General features: G+C 42.3%; 1 protein-coding gene across 1 annotated transcript in view; it reads right to left on the bottom strand.

Moving 5' to 3' along the window:
- F8 (coagulation factor VIII) overlaps nucleotides 1-17,568 on the bottom strand; it is a 595,138-nt gene that overhangs the window by 558,101 nt on the left and 19,469 nt on the right. Inside the window, exon 2 of the mRNA XM_063432427.1 lies at nucleotides 7,422-7,528. Coding sequence (XP_063288497.1) covers nucleotides 7,422-7,528 — 107 coding nt within the window. The remainder of the gene's footprint in view (nucleotides 1-7,421; nucleotides 7,529-17,568) is intronic.

Raw genomic sequence — 17,568 nt, 5'->3', positions numbered from 1 at the left:
TCCTCCTCCTCCTCAAAGCTACATTCCTCCTCTGACTCCTCTTCCTCACAATCCTCTTCCAGCGTTGCCGCAGTTCCAGCAAGCGATGCTGATAAGGCTGTTTCTGGTGGTGATGGTGACCACAACTCTTCCTCTTCCTCTTCACGCTCATCTACAGCCTGATCCAGCACTCTTCGCAGGGCACTCTCCAGGAAGAAAACAAATGGTATGATGTCGCTGATGGTGCCTTCGTTGCGACTGACTAGGTTTGTCACCTCCTCAAAAGGACGCATGAGCCTACAGGCATTGCGCATGAGCGTCCAGTAACGTGGCAAAAAAATTCCCAGCTCCCCAGAGGCTGTCCTAGCACCCCGGTCATACAAATATTAATTAACAGCTTTTTCTTGTTGGAGCAGGCGGTCGAACATTAGGAGTGTGGAATTCCAACGTGTAGGGCTGTCGCAAATCAAGCGCCTCACTGGCATATTGTTTCGCCGCTGGATATCGGCAAAGTGAGCCATGGCCGTGTAGGAACGCCTGAAATGGTCACACACCTTCCTGGCCTGCTTCAGGACGTCCTGTAAGCCTGTGTACTTATGCACAAAGCGTTGTACGATCAGATTACACACATGTGCCATGCACAGCACATGTGTCAACTTGCCCAACTTCAATGCCGCTATCAAATTCTTTCCGTTGTCACACACCACTTTGCCGATATCCAGTTGCTGCGGAGTCAGCCACTTTTCCACCTGTGCGTTCAGGGCGGACAGGAGTGCTTGTCCGGTGTGACTCTCTGCTTTCAAGCAAGTCAAACCCAAGACGGCGTGACACTGCCGTATCCGGGATGTGGAATAGTACCTGGGGAGCTGGGAGGGTGCCGTTGATGTGGAGCAAGACGCATCAGCACAAGAGGACTCAGCCGAGGAGGTTATGGAAGAGGATGGAGTACGAGGAGTAGAGGAGGTGGCAGCAGGACTGCCTGCAATTCGTGGCGGTGTCACCAACTCCTCTGCAATGCCACGCATTCCTTGCTTGTCAGCCGTCAGCAGGTTTACCCAATGCGCAGTGTAGGTGATATACCTGCCCTGACCATGCTTTGCAGACCAGGTATCAGTGGTCAGATGGACCCTTGCCCCAACACTGTGTGCCAGACATGCCATGACTTCCTTTTGCACAATCGAGTACAAGTTGGGGATTGCCTTTTGTGAAAAGAAATTCCGGCCGGGTACCTTCCACTGCGGTGTCCCAATAGCTACAAATTTTTTGAACGCCTCAGACTCAACCAGATTGTATGGTAAAAGCTGGCGGGCTAATAGTTCGGACAAGCCAGCTGTCAGACGCTGGGCAAGGGGGTGACTTGGTGACAATGGCTTCTTACGCTCAAACATGTCCTTGACAGAAACACATGACTGTGGGCAGATGAGCGGGAACTGCTCAAGGCGGGAGACGGAGTGGCGGATGGTTGAGAGGGGGCAAGAAGGACAGCAGTGGTTGACGTGGCTGAAGATGCTGGACCAGGAGGAGGATGGCGGCTTAGAGTAGGCGTGCTGCTTGTACTCATGTGTTGATCCCATAGGCGTTTGTGATGTGAGATCATGTGCCTACGCAAAGCAGTTGTACCTAGGTGGGTGTTGGACCTCCCACGACTCAGTTTCCTTTGGCACAGGTTGCAAATGGCATCGCTGTTGTCAGAGGCAGACACACAAAAAAAATGCCACACTGCTGAGCTCTGCAATGACGGCATTCTGGTGGTGGACATAGCATGCGTTGATTGGCGTGCTGTCGGGCTGACCCCGGGTGCCGATGCATGCTGTCTGACTGTGCCACTAGCTCCTTGCGACGACCCCCCCTGCTTCCAACTGGTCTCCTCCTCCTCCTCTCTGTCTCCCCATCTGAACTTTCGCCCTGTTCTTCTTCTCTTCTAGCGGGCACCCACGTGACATCCATGGACGCATCGTCATCATCAACCGCTTCGCTTGTATCTGACAACTCAGAAAAGGAAGCAGCAGCGGGTACAACATCATCATCATCTCACCGTACCTCCATGTGTTTAATGCTGCCTGCCTGAGACATATCCCTGTTATCTACATCCTCTAGCAATAATGGTTGCGCATCACTAATTTCTTTAAACGGGTGTGTGAATAACTCCTCTGACATACCAAGTAAAGCGGCTGTGGTGCTAGTTTTGGTGGTGGTGGCAGGCGGGTGAGTGCTATCTTGAGAGGTGCCTGAAGCTAAGCTGGAGGAGGATGGTGCGTCAAGGTTCCGAGCGGAGGCTGTACAAGATTGGGTGTCCTGTGTTAGCCAGTCAACTATGTCCTCAGAACTTTTCAAGTTCAGGGTACGTGGCTTCTGAAAACTGGGCATTATTCTAGGGCAAAAGGGAATCACAGCACCACGACCACGACGGCCCCTGCGGGGTGGCCTGCCTCTGCCTGTCATTTTTTTGGGGATTAGTGGTACTATGCGTGCAAGCTACTGTGAGACCAGATATGATTGGCAATGTGAACTGTAAGAGTTCTGCAGAGCACACACTGTAGGCCTGAGACACCCGCTTGAAGACAAGTAACTGTTATTCAATCTATAACAGTGAAAAAAAAATTTGGTTTTAAAAGCACGCTATAGAGACACCAGATATGATTGGCAATGTGCACTGGAACAGTTCTGCAGAGCACACACTGTAGGCCTGAGACACCCGCTTGAAGACAAGTAACTGTTATTCAATCTATAACAGTGAAAAAAAAAATTTGGTTTTAAAAGCACGCTATAGAGACACCAGATATGATTGGCAATGTGCACTGGAACAGTTCTGCAGAGCACACACTGTAGGCCTGAGACACCCGCTTGAAGACAAGTAACTGCTATTCAATCTATAACAGTGAAAACATTTTTTTGTTTTAAATGCACGCTATAGAGACACCAGATATGATTGGCAATGTGCACTGGAACAGTTCTGCAGAGCACACACTGTAGGCCTGAGACACCCGCTTGAAGACAAGTAACTGCTATTCAATCTATAACAGTGAAAAACAAATTTTGGTTTTAAAAGCACGCTATAGAGACACCAGATATGATTGACAATGTGCACTGGAACAGTTCTGCAGAGCACACACTGTAGGCCTGACACACCCGCTTGAAGACAAGTAACTGCTATTCAATCTATAACAGTGAAAAAAAATTTTGGTTTTAAAAGCACGCTATAGACACACCAGATATGATTGGCAATGTGCACTGGAACAGTTTTGGAGAGCACACGCTGAAGGAAGGACTGACAGAGCCGCTTGAAGGACACTGACTGGCTGCTATTAGCTTACACTAGAAACCTTTTTTCTTTGTAAAAGCACGCTAAAGAGACACCAACTATGATTGGCAACTGTCAAAGCACGCTGGAACAGGTCTACAGAGCACACGCTGAAGTAGGTCTGACACCCAGACGCTTGCAGACAACTAACTGCTCTTCTATTACAGTGAAAAAAAATTATTTCTTTTAAATCTAAAGCTTAAGCTATTGTAAAAACAGATATGAGTGGTGGCACTGGGCAAGAGGGCACAGTATCCACTGTGAACCTCACACAGAAGCTGGCAGGCAGGCAACTGCTCTTCTATTACAGTGGAAACACAATTTTGGTTGTAAAAGCACGCTATAGAGACACCAGATATGAGTGGCAACTGTCAAAGTACGCTGGCAGGGTTGTGCAGGGCACACGCTGAAGGAAGGCCTGACAGAGCCGCTTGAAGGACACTGACTGGCTGCTATTAGCTTACACTGGAAACATTTTTTCTTTGAAAAAGCACGCTATAGAGACACCAGATATGAGTGGCAATTGTCAAAGTACGCTGGCAGGGTTGTGCAGGGCACACACTGAAGGAAGGCCTGACAGAGCCGCTTGAAGGACACTGACTGGCTGCTATTAGCTTACACTGGAAACCTTTTCTCTTTGTAAAAGTACGCTATAGAGACACCAGATATGAGTGGCAATTGTCAAAGTACGCTGGCAAGGTTGTGCAGGGCACACGCTGAAGGAAGGCCTGACAGAGCCGCTTGAAGGACACTGACTGGCTGCTATTAGCTTACACTGGAAACCTTTTTTCTTTGTAAAAGCACGCTAAAGATACACCAGATATGATTGGCAACTGTCAAAGCACGCTGGCACAGGTCTGCAGAGCACACGCTGAAGTAGGCCTGACACCCAGACGCTTGCAGACAACTAACTGATCTTCTATTACAGTGAAAAAAAATGATTTCTTTAAAATCTAAAGCTTAAGCTATTGTTAAAACAGATATGAGTGGTGGCACTGACTGTGCAAATGGGCAAGGCATCCAACCTGACACAGAAGCTGGCAGGCAGGCAACTGCTCTTCTATTACAGTGAAAACAAATTATTTATTTAAAATTTAAAGCTTAACCAATTGTTAAAACAGATATGAGTGGTGGCACTGACTGTGCAAATGGGCAAGGCATCCAACCGGACACAGAAGCTGGCAGGCAGGCAACTGCTCTTCTATTACAGTGAAAACAAATTATTTATTTTAAATCTAAAGCTTAACCAATTGTTAAAACAGATATGAGTGGTGGCACTGGGCAAGTAGGCACAGTATCCAATGTGAACCTCACACAGAAGCTGTCAGGCAGGCACCTGCAATTACATTACACAGGAAAAAAAAAGCAGCCTGATGTTATAGCCCTAAAAAGGGCTTTTTGGGGTGCTGTCCTTACAGCAGAGATCAGATGAGTCCTTCAGGATTGTAGTGGACACTGAATACCCTAGCCTAGCTATCAATTTCCCTATCTAATCAGCAGCAGCTAAACTTTCCCTCCTCTCACTAAGCATGCAGCTTCAGAATGAATCGAAAATGGATTCTGGGAGGGAGGTTGGAGGGTGTGGAAGGGAGGGAGTGCTGCTGATTGGCTGGAATGTGTCTGCTGACCGAGAGGCACAGGGTCAAAGTTTGCCCAATGATGACGAATAGGGGGCGGATCGAACCGCCCATGTGTTCGCCCGCGGATGGCGAACGCGAACGCGCTAAGTTCGCCGGGAACTGTTCGCCAGCGGACAGTTCGGTACATCACTAATGTACACTACTGTTACACCAGATATGAGTTGCACTGGTGTGACACTGTGCCCTGGCAGGCCCTGAAACGCACACTAGTGAAGGAAACTGACTGCTATTATATTACAGTCCAAAAAGTTTTTTTTTTGTTAAATGCAAGCTATTGTGACACCAGATATGAGTGGTGGCACTGGGCAAGTGGACACAGTATACGCTGTGAGCCTGACACACACACTGGCAGACAACTAACTGCTATTCAATCTATTACAGTCAAAATTGTATTATTTTTTTTTTTTATGTACACTACTGTTACACCAGATATGAGTTGCACTGGTGTGACACTGTGCCCTGGTAGGCCCTGAAACGCACACTCGTGAAGGAAACTGACTGCTATTATATTACAGTCCAAAAAGGTTTTTTTTGTTAAATGCAAGCTATTGTGACACCAGTGAGTGAGTGGTGGCACTGGGCAGGCCCTGAAATGCACACTAGTGAAGGAAACCGACTGCTATTATATTACAGTCAAAAAAGTTTTTTTGTTTTTTTTTAAATGCAAGCTATTGTGACACCAGTGAGTGAGTGGTGGCACTTGGCCAGTGGGCACAGTATACGCTGTGAGCCTGACACACACGCTGGCAGACAACTAACTGCTATTCAATCTATTACAGTCAAAATTGTATTTTTTTTTTTTTTACATGTACACTACTGTTACACCAGATATGAGTTGCACTGGTGTGACACTGTGCCCTGGCAGGCCCTGAAACGCACACTAGTGAAGGAAACTGACTGCTATTATATTACAGTCCAAAAAGTTTTTTTTTGTTAAATGCAAGCTATTGTGACACCAGATATGAGTGGTGGCACTGGGCAAGTGGGCACAGTATACGCTGTGAGCCTGACACACACGCTGGCAGACAACTAACTGCTATTCAATCTATTACAGTCAAAAGCTATTGTGACACCAGCAAGCTATTGTGACACCAGTGAGTGAGTTGTCACAGTATATGCTGTGAGCCTGACACACAGGCTGGCAGGCAGGCAACTGCAATTACATTATACAGAAAAAAAAAAGCAGACTGATGTTCTAGCCCTAAAAAGGGCTTTTTGGGGTGCTGTCCTTACAGCAGAGATCAGATTTGTCCTTCAGGACTGTAGTGGACACTGAATACACTAGCTTAGCTATCAATTTCCCTATCAAATTAGCAGCAGCTACACTGTCCCTACTCTCACTAAGAATGCAGCTTCACAATGAATGTAAAATGGATGCTGTCCAGGAGGTGGGAGGGAGGGTCTGCTGCTGATTGGCTGGAATGTGTCTGCTGACTGTGAGGTACAGGGTCAAAGTTTACTCAATGATGACGAATAGGGGGCGGACCAACAGCGCATGTGTTCGCCATCCGTGGCGAACGCGAACAAGCGATGTTCGCCAGAAACTATTCACCAGCGAACAGTTCGGGACATCACTATGTAATATATATGAAGGTGCACTGTAACTTTTAAATATTGGTCTTTTTTTAATATGGAATTTTGTGGTTACACTCTGATTACACTGTCATTTAAAATATGCAAAATGACATCATTATATATTTGATGCATTTAACTGTTTATCTACCTATTTATTTTTCAAATATAAGACTATCAATCTACATGTGTATTATTCTTATGGACTGAACACTACACTGAGGTGTAGAAGAACTTTCTTCTGTTACATTAATAGAGAGACTTTCTTTTTGTTGCACTAATGGACCTGGTAGAACGCAAAGTGCGTTCCATACAGACAGAGTACACATTAGATCAGAAGAGACGTGCGCTGTTACTCGAATGGAACGCATCCACGTGACCAGAACCCGGAAGTGAAACGCCGGTGAATGAGTGGAAAGCAGGCTGCGTTCCAACGAACAAAAAGACTGCAAATGGTTATTTAAACAGCATATAAAGACCTGGATGGACGTATGAAGATCAACAAAGCCAACTGAAGAAGTCACGCTAGGTGAAATGCGTTTTGGCAACATTTTAACCTAAATAGATTTTATTTACATTTATTTTTATCTGTGTATTTGTATTTTCAATAAATGTTCATTTTATACTTTATTGGGTTTCCTGCTATTTACGACTGGGAGGAGACTACTACAGAATATCCAGACCAAGTATCCAGATCAGGGATCCAGGCATCCAGACCACCCACAGAGGGATTTGGATCACCCTTAAAAGATCCTAAGGTCATCCACACCAGAGCCTAGTTTTTGATGTATTAGCGTTTAATAACTTGCTTTGTTATGTCCATTTTTCACTCTGTTTGTACACTGCATACTGGTGTAAAAAAAGAAAAGAAATTGCTTAAGATTGTGTTTAAATTCATTTAATTTATTGTTTTTAAACTCTGATCATACCTGTCACGTTTGATTGTGGCCGAGTCTTTGTGAAAGTAGCATCCATGTACTCCACATAAACTGCTTTTCTGTATACTTCCGAAACATACAAATTCTCAGTAGGTTCTCTAAAACATACAAAAATAAGTTTTGAAGGTTATATACAAATAAAAACATTGAAGATGAGTATTAATTTAATCTCTTTACATTATGATAGATCTCTGAGAGTCATAAACATGCATAAATATAATTTATTGCCATTATAAAAATTGGGTTATGTATGAAATGCAAAACAATTGGTGTGGGTGTAGCTCATTTGACAGTGGAAAATTGCTAGTGTAAATAAAAAAAAATATGTATACATAAAACCTCTTTCATGACTGAGTAGGAAAGGGATAACAAGCTATATAATAGCTGTAAAAATAAAAAATTAAATTAAAAAGAAAACATCAAAATATAATCTAAGGCAAAGAAAAGTTTTTTTTACAATAAGAGCAATAAGGATATGGAATTCTCTGCCTGAAGAGGTGGTTTTGTCAGAGTCTATACAGATTTTTAAACTGCAATTGGATAAATACTTGCAAAAACATAACATACAGGGATATAATTTCTAATTAGTGGGGTAATAGCTGCTTGATCCAAGGAGACATCTGACTGCTATTTTGGGGTCAAGACAGATTTTTTTCCTAGTTTGTTGCAAAATTGGAAGCGCTTCAGACTGTGTTTTTTGCCTTCTTTTGGATCAACAGCAAAAACATATGTGAGGAAGACTGAACTTAATGGACGCAAGTCTCTTTTCAGCTATGCAACTATGTAACTATGTAACTATGTAATAATACTTAGCTTTACACACATGGCTTCTCCATTATGACTTAACTTTTGTTATAATAATGACACAGTGTAATATGTAGTGTGTTGTTCATCTGAGGTTGTATTTAGTTCATTTTAAGACCTGCTAAGGAACAGATGATTGTCATTAGGTTCTGATATATAAAACCATACAATTCAAAGAGGATGTACTTTCCTTTTCCATGACTGTATTAATAAAAACTACAGTACTTTGGCTCCTCCTGTGCTGCTACTTACCTTTTAGACCCTCTTTCTTTGGTGGGCTTTAATACCACCTACACTTCGAGTATTGAGCAAACCATATTTGCTGAACTAAATGTAAATACATTTTCCACTGTGTTTATAGTTTCACACAGCAGTGTGTACCATATTGTTCTATCTTCTTGTTACATATCCATATGGATAGGACCTTCACCTCTCACATACCCCCATAGGTGTGCGCACGGGGTGTGTCGGGTGTGCCTGGGCACACCCTAATCCCCGCGGCACACCTATGGATTGAGACCGTAGATCTCCCTCACCGGCCCACAGCAGCAGGGAGAGGACCCGGGGAGATCTTACCAGCAGCTCCGCCGGGTTCCTCTCGCGAGATCTGATTGCGCGGCAACGCTCAGATCTCGCAAGAGTGAACTCTAGCCCCGCAGGCTAGAGTTCACTCTCCACTGGACCACCAGGGATTGCAGCAGCACGGTCCCTCCCCCTACATAAGGTAAGAAGGCAGGGGGGTCTTAACTAACAGGTCCCCCCACCTCCACCCCCACAATCACCCAAACATACAGCACACACACACATACAGCACCCTCACACACATACAACACCCACACACATACAGCCCACACACAGCACCCTTACACACACAGCACCCTTACACATACAGCACCCACACATATACAGCACCGTCACACACACAGCACACAAACAGCACCCCCACACACACACACACAACACCCTCACACACACACAGCACCCTCACAAACACACAGCACCCACCCACATACAGCACCCACACACACAGCACCCTCACACACACAGCACCCTCACACACAAAGTACACTAACAGCAGCCTCACTCACACACACACACACACAGCACCCTTACCAACACACAGCACCCTCACACACAGCACCCTCACAACACACACACACACACAGGCACCTTCACACACACAACACACAAACAGCACCCTCACACACACACATCACACAAACATCACCCTCACACACACAGCACCCTCACACAGCACACTAACAGGACCCTAACAAACACACACAGCAACCTCACACACACAAATCACACAAACATCACCCTCACACACACAGCACCCTCACACAGCACACATACATACACACACTGCTGTGGACCCTAACAAACACACACCGCACACTTCCAGCACCCTCACACACAGCACACTACCAGCACCCTCACACACACATCACACTAACAGCACCCTCACACACAGCACCCTTACACACACAGCACCCTTACACCACCCTCACACAGCGCACACACACACAGCAGTGTGTGTATGTATGTGTGTGTGTGTATATATATATATATATATATATATATATATATATATATATATATATATATATATATATATACATACATACATACATATACACGCGTCATGTGTTTGTGCTTTAGGGTGCACACCCTAATGCAATAGGCTGCGCACGCCTATGCATACCCCAGAGTGGGGATTATACCACTGCATATAACTGGCAATATAAGTGTGTCTTTTCAAGAATACCGTTTTTTATGAAGCTAATTGCACATGTTTTATTTCATACTAAATAAAAGTATGGGGAAGCGTAATATTGACTTATAGTCATATTAAAATCACCTGCTATAGTCATGCAGAATAATTCCCAATTTCTTTGATTGAAACTTTATGTAAATCCAAGTATCTATAATGATAACCAAATTTCCTTTCAATGGTAGCCACTGATAGCCTGAAAAGGTTATCTAATAATAAGGACTGAGATCCTTTACTCCCCTATAGAAAATGTCTTGAAATAATAATTTCAAATCTGTTTGTCCAATATAGATTTATATATTCTATACTTTGTATATTTTTAAATAGTTATATTGTATTTAATATTTATTTTCATGGTTTTAAGATATCAGATTATACTCATACACATATAATTTTTTTCTCACAGCTTTTTATTTACATATTTGCATTATGTTTTTCTATTCCCATTTATACACTGAACAAAATTATAAATGCAACACTTGTTTTAGCCCCCATTTTTCATGAGCTGAACTGAAAGATCGAAGACTTTTTTCTATGTACACAAAAGACCTATTTCTCTTAAATATTGTTTACAAATCTGTCTAAATCTGTGTTAGTGAGCACTTCTCCTCTTCTGAGATAATCCATCCACCTCACAGGTATTGCATATCAAGATGCTGATTAGACAGCATGATTTTTGCAAAGGTGTGTCTTAGGCTGGCCACAATAAAAGGCCACTCTAAAATGTGGTGATGTAGCTAGACTATTTCAAAAATAAGCTGCTCTTTTACACTAGTCATGTATTTAATTTTTAACCCTGTCAGTCAGCCTACTCACCAGACATGTCTCCCATTGAGCATGTTTGGGATGCTCTGGATCGGCGTATACAACACCCACAAAACACACCACATTAAAAGGCCATTCTAAAATGTGCAGTTTTACTGTATTGTGATGGTCCAGGGAGTTTGAAAACCAGTCAGTATCTGGTGTGACCATCATTTGCCTCACGCAGTGCAACACATCTCCTTCGCATAGAGTTGATCAGGTTGTTGATTGTGGCCTGTGGAATGTTGGTCCACTCCTCTACAATGGCTGTGTGAAGTTGCTGGATATTGGCAGGACCTGGAACATGCTGTTGCATACGCAGATGCAGAGCATCCCAAACATGCTCAATGGGTGACATGTCCAGTGAGTATGCTGGCCATGTAAGAACTGGGATGCTTTCAGCTTCCAGGAATTGTGTACAAATCCTTGCAACATGGGGCCGTGCATTATCACAATGGGCTTCAGGATCTCATCGGGGTATCTTTGTGCATTCAAAATACCATCAATAAAATGCACCTGTGTTCATTGTCCATAACATACGCCTGCTCATACCATAACACCACGACCATGGGCCACTTGATCCACAACGTTGACATCAGCAAACCGCTCATACATGCTTTCTGCCATCTGCCCTGTACAGTGAAAATGACAAATGACAACTCACACTTTTCTGAGCTAGCTCAGATTCTTGTGCCTTGGGGTCCGTTAAGGCGACCCTTTCCCTTCTTTGTTATCCAGTGGTCCAATCCTAAATAAGCATAGAAAGGGGCATATAGTGTAATATTGTCTTTGTTATAAGAATAGTATAAAATAGTGAATCTTTACTCACAAACCCAGAGCCGGTAATTAGGCTCACTTCACTTCGTATATGTGGTTAAGGACCACACTCCTTTAGGTAAGCAGGAAAAAATGCTGTAAGTGTATATAAAAAAAATATTTTATTAACTCTATAAAAATGCATTATGTAGCATATTTTTTTTAAAAATATAACACTTATTCGGCTAAAGTCCAAAATAAAAAGTCTCTGTGCTCACTTCTTTCCTCCAGAACGCGTTTTGCCAAAGGGCTTCTTCAGCTGGAAAATGTTTTATTTCATGTTGTTCCTGTGGACCCTTTTCCTGCTTTAAGTATCCTTGTTGATAGGAGAATCAGCTGTGTAGTCTTGTGTGTTCGCGGGTTTTCTCCATAGTAACGGAGATACCCTGCGTTACAAGCCTCCTTTTGATCAATTAAATTCTGCCTTGTATAACGATACATCACTTCTGGTTTCGGCTATGCGTTCCACAGTGCATTCCACTGTGGATTTCGGCGTTTGTTTAGTCCATGATCATGTTCCACGATCATTTTATGTTACATAAAACGGAAAAGCATTATAATAATCAATTAATCATTACAGAAATGTCTTAAATAAGACTTTAAAATAACCTTTAAAACATCTATGTGCTCTTAATTTTGACACAATATAAAAAAATAAAAGTAATATGTGACATGATTTCTATATGAATGTAATCGAGCTTTCTATAATTCATTAAAAAATTTACAAGAATGAATCATTATCATATAAACACCTTTTAGTAATATAATAAATAAATAATACTATAATATATAGCAATATAATTCTAAATAGAAAATGGAAAGGTTAATTAATTTATTATAAGCACTATGCCTAGATATGAATATATATATAAAACCTCAAAGTGATATCAGAACATAACCTGTACTAATATTATAATTCCATTAAAATTAATATTAAAAATCACAAAAAGGTATCATTAAAAGGCTATTTGAGAAAATGACACATTTCAAAGTCTGAATTTAGACCATTCGGAATGAGACTATTGAGTTTGAATATCCATTCCATTTTTTTTTTTACTTAATTTTAAACTAAAATGTCCTCCTCTTCAATCTTTAGTTATACAGTGACCCGCAGGGACACTGTATAAGGTAAATTCGATTTTTTGATATTCCGTACCTTCATTTGATTTAAACTTTACTTGTTTTTTTTTTTTATTATTAGTTCTTTTGCATGCTAGACATTGTCCGCATCCATAAAACCCATTTTCTGTGTTCAGGAAAGTAGGATTGGTCTTAGGTTTTTCTTTTACCGTATATAACTTGAGGTTAAAGAATGTTTTACATTTTTAACTCCCCTGTGTATAAAACAGGGTTTATCAGGCAAGAAGATTTTAAGGGTAGGGTCTTCAAGGAGAATAGGCCAATATTTTGATACAATCTTTCTTACTTTATAATTATCTGAACTAAAGTTACATATGAATGGGGTTTTACTTAGTTCATCATCCTTTTTCTCTTTATACTGTATAAGGGTCTTTCTCTCTCTCCTTAACTTCCAATCTTGATTTTATGTGAATGTGAGCATTTGCCCACTGAAGTCGGTTACGATGACAAACTGCAGTCAGGTCGAGACCCCAAAGAGGACGACGAGCATGCAGATGAGCTTCCCTGAGATGCAAACAAATTGTTGCAGCAGCTGTCCATGTGGCTGGTCTCAGACGATATTGGAGGTAAAGATACAGGATGTGGAGATCCTGGGCTGGTGTGGTTACACGTGGTCTGCGGTTGTGAGGCCAGTTGGATGTACTGCCAAATATTCTGAAATGCCTTTGGAGATGGCTTATGGTAGAGAAATGAACATTCAATTCACGGGCAACAGCTCTGGTAGACATTCCTGCAGTCCGCATGCCTATTGCACGCTCCCTCAAAGCTTGCAACATCTGTGGCATTATGCTGTGTGATTAAACTGCACATTTTAGAGTGGCCTTTTATTGTGGCAGGCATTAGGCACACCTTTGCAATAATCCCACTGTCTAATCAGCATCTTGATATGCCACACCTGTGAGGTGTATGGATTATCTCGGCAAGGAGAAGTGCTCACTAACAGCTTTGTGAAAAATATTTGAGAGAAACAGGCCTTTTGTGTACATAGAAAAAAAGTCTTAGATCTTTGAGTTTAGCTCATGAAAAATGGAGGCATAAACAAGTGTTGCGTTTATAATTTTGTTCAGTGTATATACACACATATATAGTAAAAAACAGAGATAAGGGATGTCTGTTTTTTGTTGTACTCTAAGGATTTTTGAGGAATTCCCTTAAAGGGTTGCTGCCCCATCTGTTATTAAGTGCTTACGCTCTCTTATTATTTTACAAATATCTAGTAATTTAAGAGGACCTTCAATGTTTGAATAGCCAAGTGCAATTTTGAAAATAACTTTCCTATGACATCAGTCACGTGACCTTTTTCACTGGATTTAATTTTATTGTAACTGAGAAAGTTGATTAATGCAGCCCTATTTAACAGGTCTATTCACTAAAGTGAATGCAAAGTGAATTTTAAATTTAAGGCCAGAGGAGCCGAATTGAAAACATAGCTTAGAAAAAAAAAATGTCTTTCATTTCAGCCACTTTTACTTTAAAGGGACACTGTAGGCACCCCGACCAGCTAAATGAAGTGGTCTGGGTGCAGTGTCCCTTTTGGACTTAGTACCAGAGAGATACTGCAATGTTTACATTGCATCTCTAAGTTTGCCCTCAATGGCTGTCTACCAGACAGCCTCTAGAGGGTTTCCTGAATCGAAACAGACCTTTGGTCCAGTATCTGATGCTGGACATCCTCACACTCTGCATGAGGACCTCCAGCATCAGATTTTTCTCATTGTGGGCCATCTGAGGGGTCAGAGCCAGGACCCAGCGCCGACTGACATCAACGCTTGGAAAAGGTGAGTAAATAAAGGGGGGGATTGGAGGCAGGGTGAGCGATAGTGCCAGGAACACAGCTTTGTATTCCTGGCACTATAGTATTCCTTTAAATGTGAACTTCACTTTGAATTCTAACTTTAGTGAATAACCCTGTCAGACTACCATTTCTCTTTTATCCAATAGAGTATTTAGTGGTAAAACCACTAGGTTTATGCAAGATAAGGAATCATTCAGCCTATGTCAAGTTTTTTTTCTTTGTAAAGTGCTATGGCCTTTTCTTTGGAAAGCACCTGGTTTAGCGACCTGGTATATCCTCCCATTATAGCTTTATAAAGCCATCACACATATATTAAGAAACTGGATGACAGCCACATAGTCATCTTGTTCTTTTGGAAAGTCAAGTCAAGTAAAACAATGCTATGCTAAAACACCCCCATTCAACAAAAAATGCTGTGCTAACACCACCCCTTCACCTCGTGTGGGGTCACCTTGTCACATGACAATCTATTGCTTCTCATAGCCCATCTTAATTTAGACTGCTGCACTAGCATTTTCTAATGAGTCTATTCACATGTGAACCTTTCTATATTCTGTTTTGAATATTCCATTCTATAACCTTCAGAATCAAACACATACTGTTATACAACCACACATTGGCAATGCTGCTGTTTTTAACCTCCCTCCTTTTTACCATTCAGCAGTAGGAAGGTGGCTTCCTTGGGGTACATTGAGGGTCAGGTACAGGGCAAGGTTTGTGGTTTCAGTAGGCAGATCTCCTCACAAGTGCTGGGAGGAAGATAATTGAGATCACTTTCTCCCAGTGCTGCCATGAGTGGATTAAGGACTACCGCTCACCTCTAAATCAGGTACTGCAGCAATTAGTGTCATACTGTGACCTATGTCAGGAAAGCTTTTAGGGAGAACATAATCAGTTCTCCCAAGCCTGTTTTGGTCGGCATCCGTGAGTTCCGTGCAAAGGCACCTCATAATGAATAAGTCGCCAACCCGTTTATTAGCAGAACAAATTTAGGATGCCAAGAAATGACAGGAAAATTAAATCTAAATGAATCATTCCACTAGTATGTCTTTGAGATTAATGTTAGAGGTTTCATATTATATTACATGTTGCAAGTAATTAAACAATTAAAAAAAGAAAAAAATTAATTATGTTTTACCTTAAATAATAAATACTTATTGCATGATTAACCTTGATAGAAGGAGTATTTATTGGAGGAGAACTGTTGCTCATTGTGTCAAATCTGTATATGGACTTTGTTGTGGTACACAGTCATTAGATACATATGTGGATAATGTGGATTACCTGCTGACTAAGATTTGTCTTCACCATTCACAACCTTAAAGGAGAGACTTTTGGTTTAGATAGTTCCAAACTGACTACCTAGCAAGTACAAGAAACCCAGTGCTAACTTTGTTATGAATTCATATGAGCAGGGCCTTAAGCCACCCTGTGCAAAAAATCATCATAGCGCCCCCTTATTTATGTATAAAGTATGTAAGGCGGTGTAGTGTTTATATAGGGGATTTAATAAATGTGTGTGAGAGGCGTGATGTCTGTGTGGGATATGTGTATAATGATCAGATGCACACAATTCTACACACACACTGTCAAATACAGCTACATGCACAAAGTCCCAGGCACATAGTCACACAGTTACAGGTGTAAATAGTTAAACACACAGTTATTGGCAATCACACACACAGTGACAGACAGTCTCACACACAGGTACAAGTAGGCAAAGTTACAGACAGTCTTTCGAACACACACACACACACACACACACACTGGCAGACTCTCTAACACAGTTACAGAGAGTCCCTTACTTTCACACACACACACACACAGTTACAGTCTCTCTCTCTCTCTCACACAGTTAAAGACAGTCTCTCTCTGACACATACAATTACGACAGTCTCTCTCACACAGACACACAGGTACCTGTTTCCATTATGTGCTGGCTGGGGATGCAGGGGCACTGCAGTCCCAGATCCTCCATTTTGGCCTCCACGTGTGTTGTGCGGGATCCAATGTCCTGCAGGTCATGCTTTAATTCCGCGACACTAGATTGCCAGATTGAGATCAGCCGTTGAGATTGCTCATCCAGAGCTTGCTTCAAAAGAGCAGTCGTGAGCGGTTCTCCGTCTCGCGGCGAGTCCATCTCCGACCACAGGCTGCTACCCCCAGAGAGTTCAGCGCCATCTTGGGAATCCGCTATCGCGGTTTGTCTTGCCAGGGCCGCTACCTTTTTTTGGGCGAAAAAGTTAAATTTGTCGGGCTTGTCTTGGTGCCGACGGGTTTTGGGTTGTGACATGTTGAAATTGGCGTCGTAGGTCCCGCAGGAATCCCAAAGTTAGTCAGTTTCGCCTAGCTCGTGGTGCAGAGCTAAAGACCCATGCAGCCATTTTCCTCCGCATCCAGCCACGCCCCCAAAAAGTTTATTTTTGACCAAAAGGAAGTGCAGTTACTTGGTTATACTATATCCACTATATCCACTTCTGGTTTTGAGATGGATCCTAAGAAACTAGAGGCAGAGTTCAAATGGCCTTTCCCTCACGGTTTAAAGGCTATACAAAGGTTTATCAGTTTTGCCAATTATTACCGGTGATTTGTTAAGGGATTTTCCATGGTAATAGCCCCGATAACTAATCTTAAAGCCTTGTTCGTATCAGCTCCTATCCTTTCTTATCCTGATCCTAGCAAACCGTTTCTGCTAGAGGTTGATGCCTCTGAAACGGGGTTGGTGCCATCCATTCACAGAGAGAAAGTCATGATAAACCGCTACACCCCCGCGGCTTCTTTTCTAAGAAGTTATCGCCGGCAGAGAGGAACTATGACATACAGAATAGAGAATTGCTAGCTATACTTTTAGCATTAAAAAAATGCAGACATCTTGTGGAAGGATCCAAAATACCCCTGATTATCATAACAGACCACAAAAACCTAGAATACATTGGGGAGTCTAAAAGAATGTCTTCCAGACAGGCTAGATGGTCTTTGTTTCTGTCTCATTTTAACTTCATTAT

Source organism: Pelobates fuscus, chromosome 9 (genome assembly GCF_036172605.1).
Source record: "Pelobates fuscus isolate aPelFus1 chromosome 9, aPelFus1.pri, whole genome shotgun sequence".
NCBI classification, from domain to species: Eukaryota; Metazoa; Chordata; class Amphibia; order Anura; family Pelobatidae; genus Pelobates; species Pelobates fuscus.
This window is presented reverse-complemented; position numbering and strand designations above follow the sequence as displayed.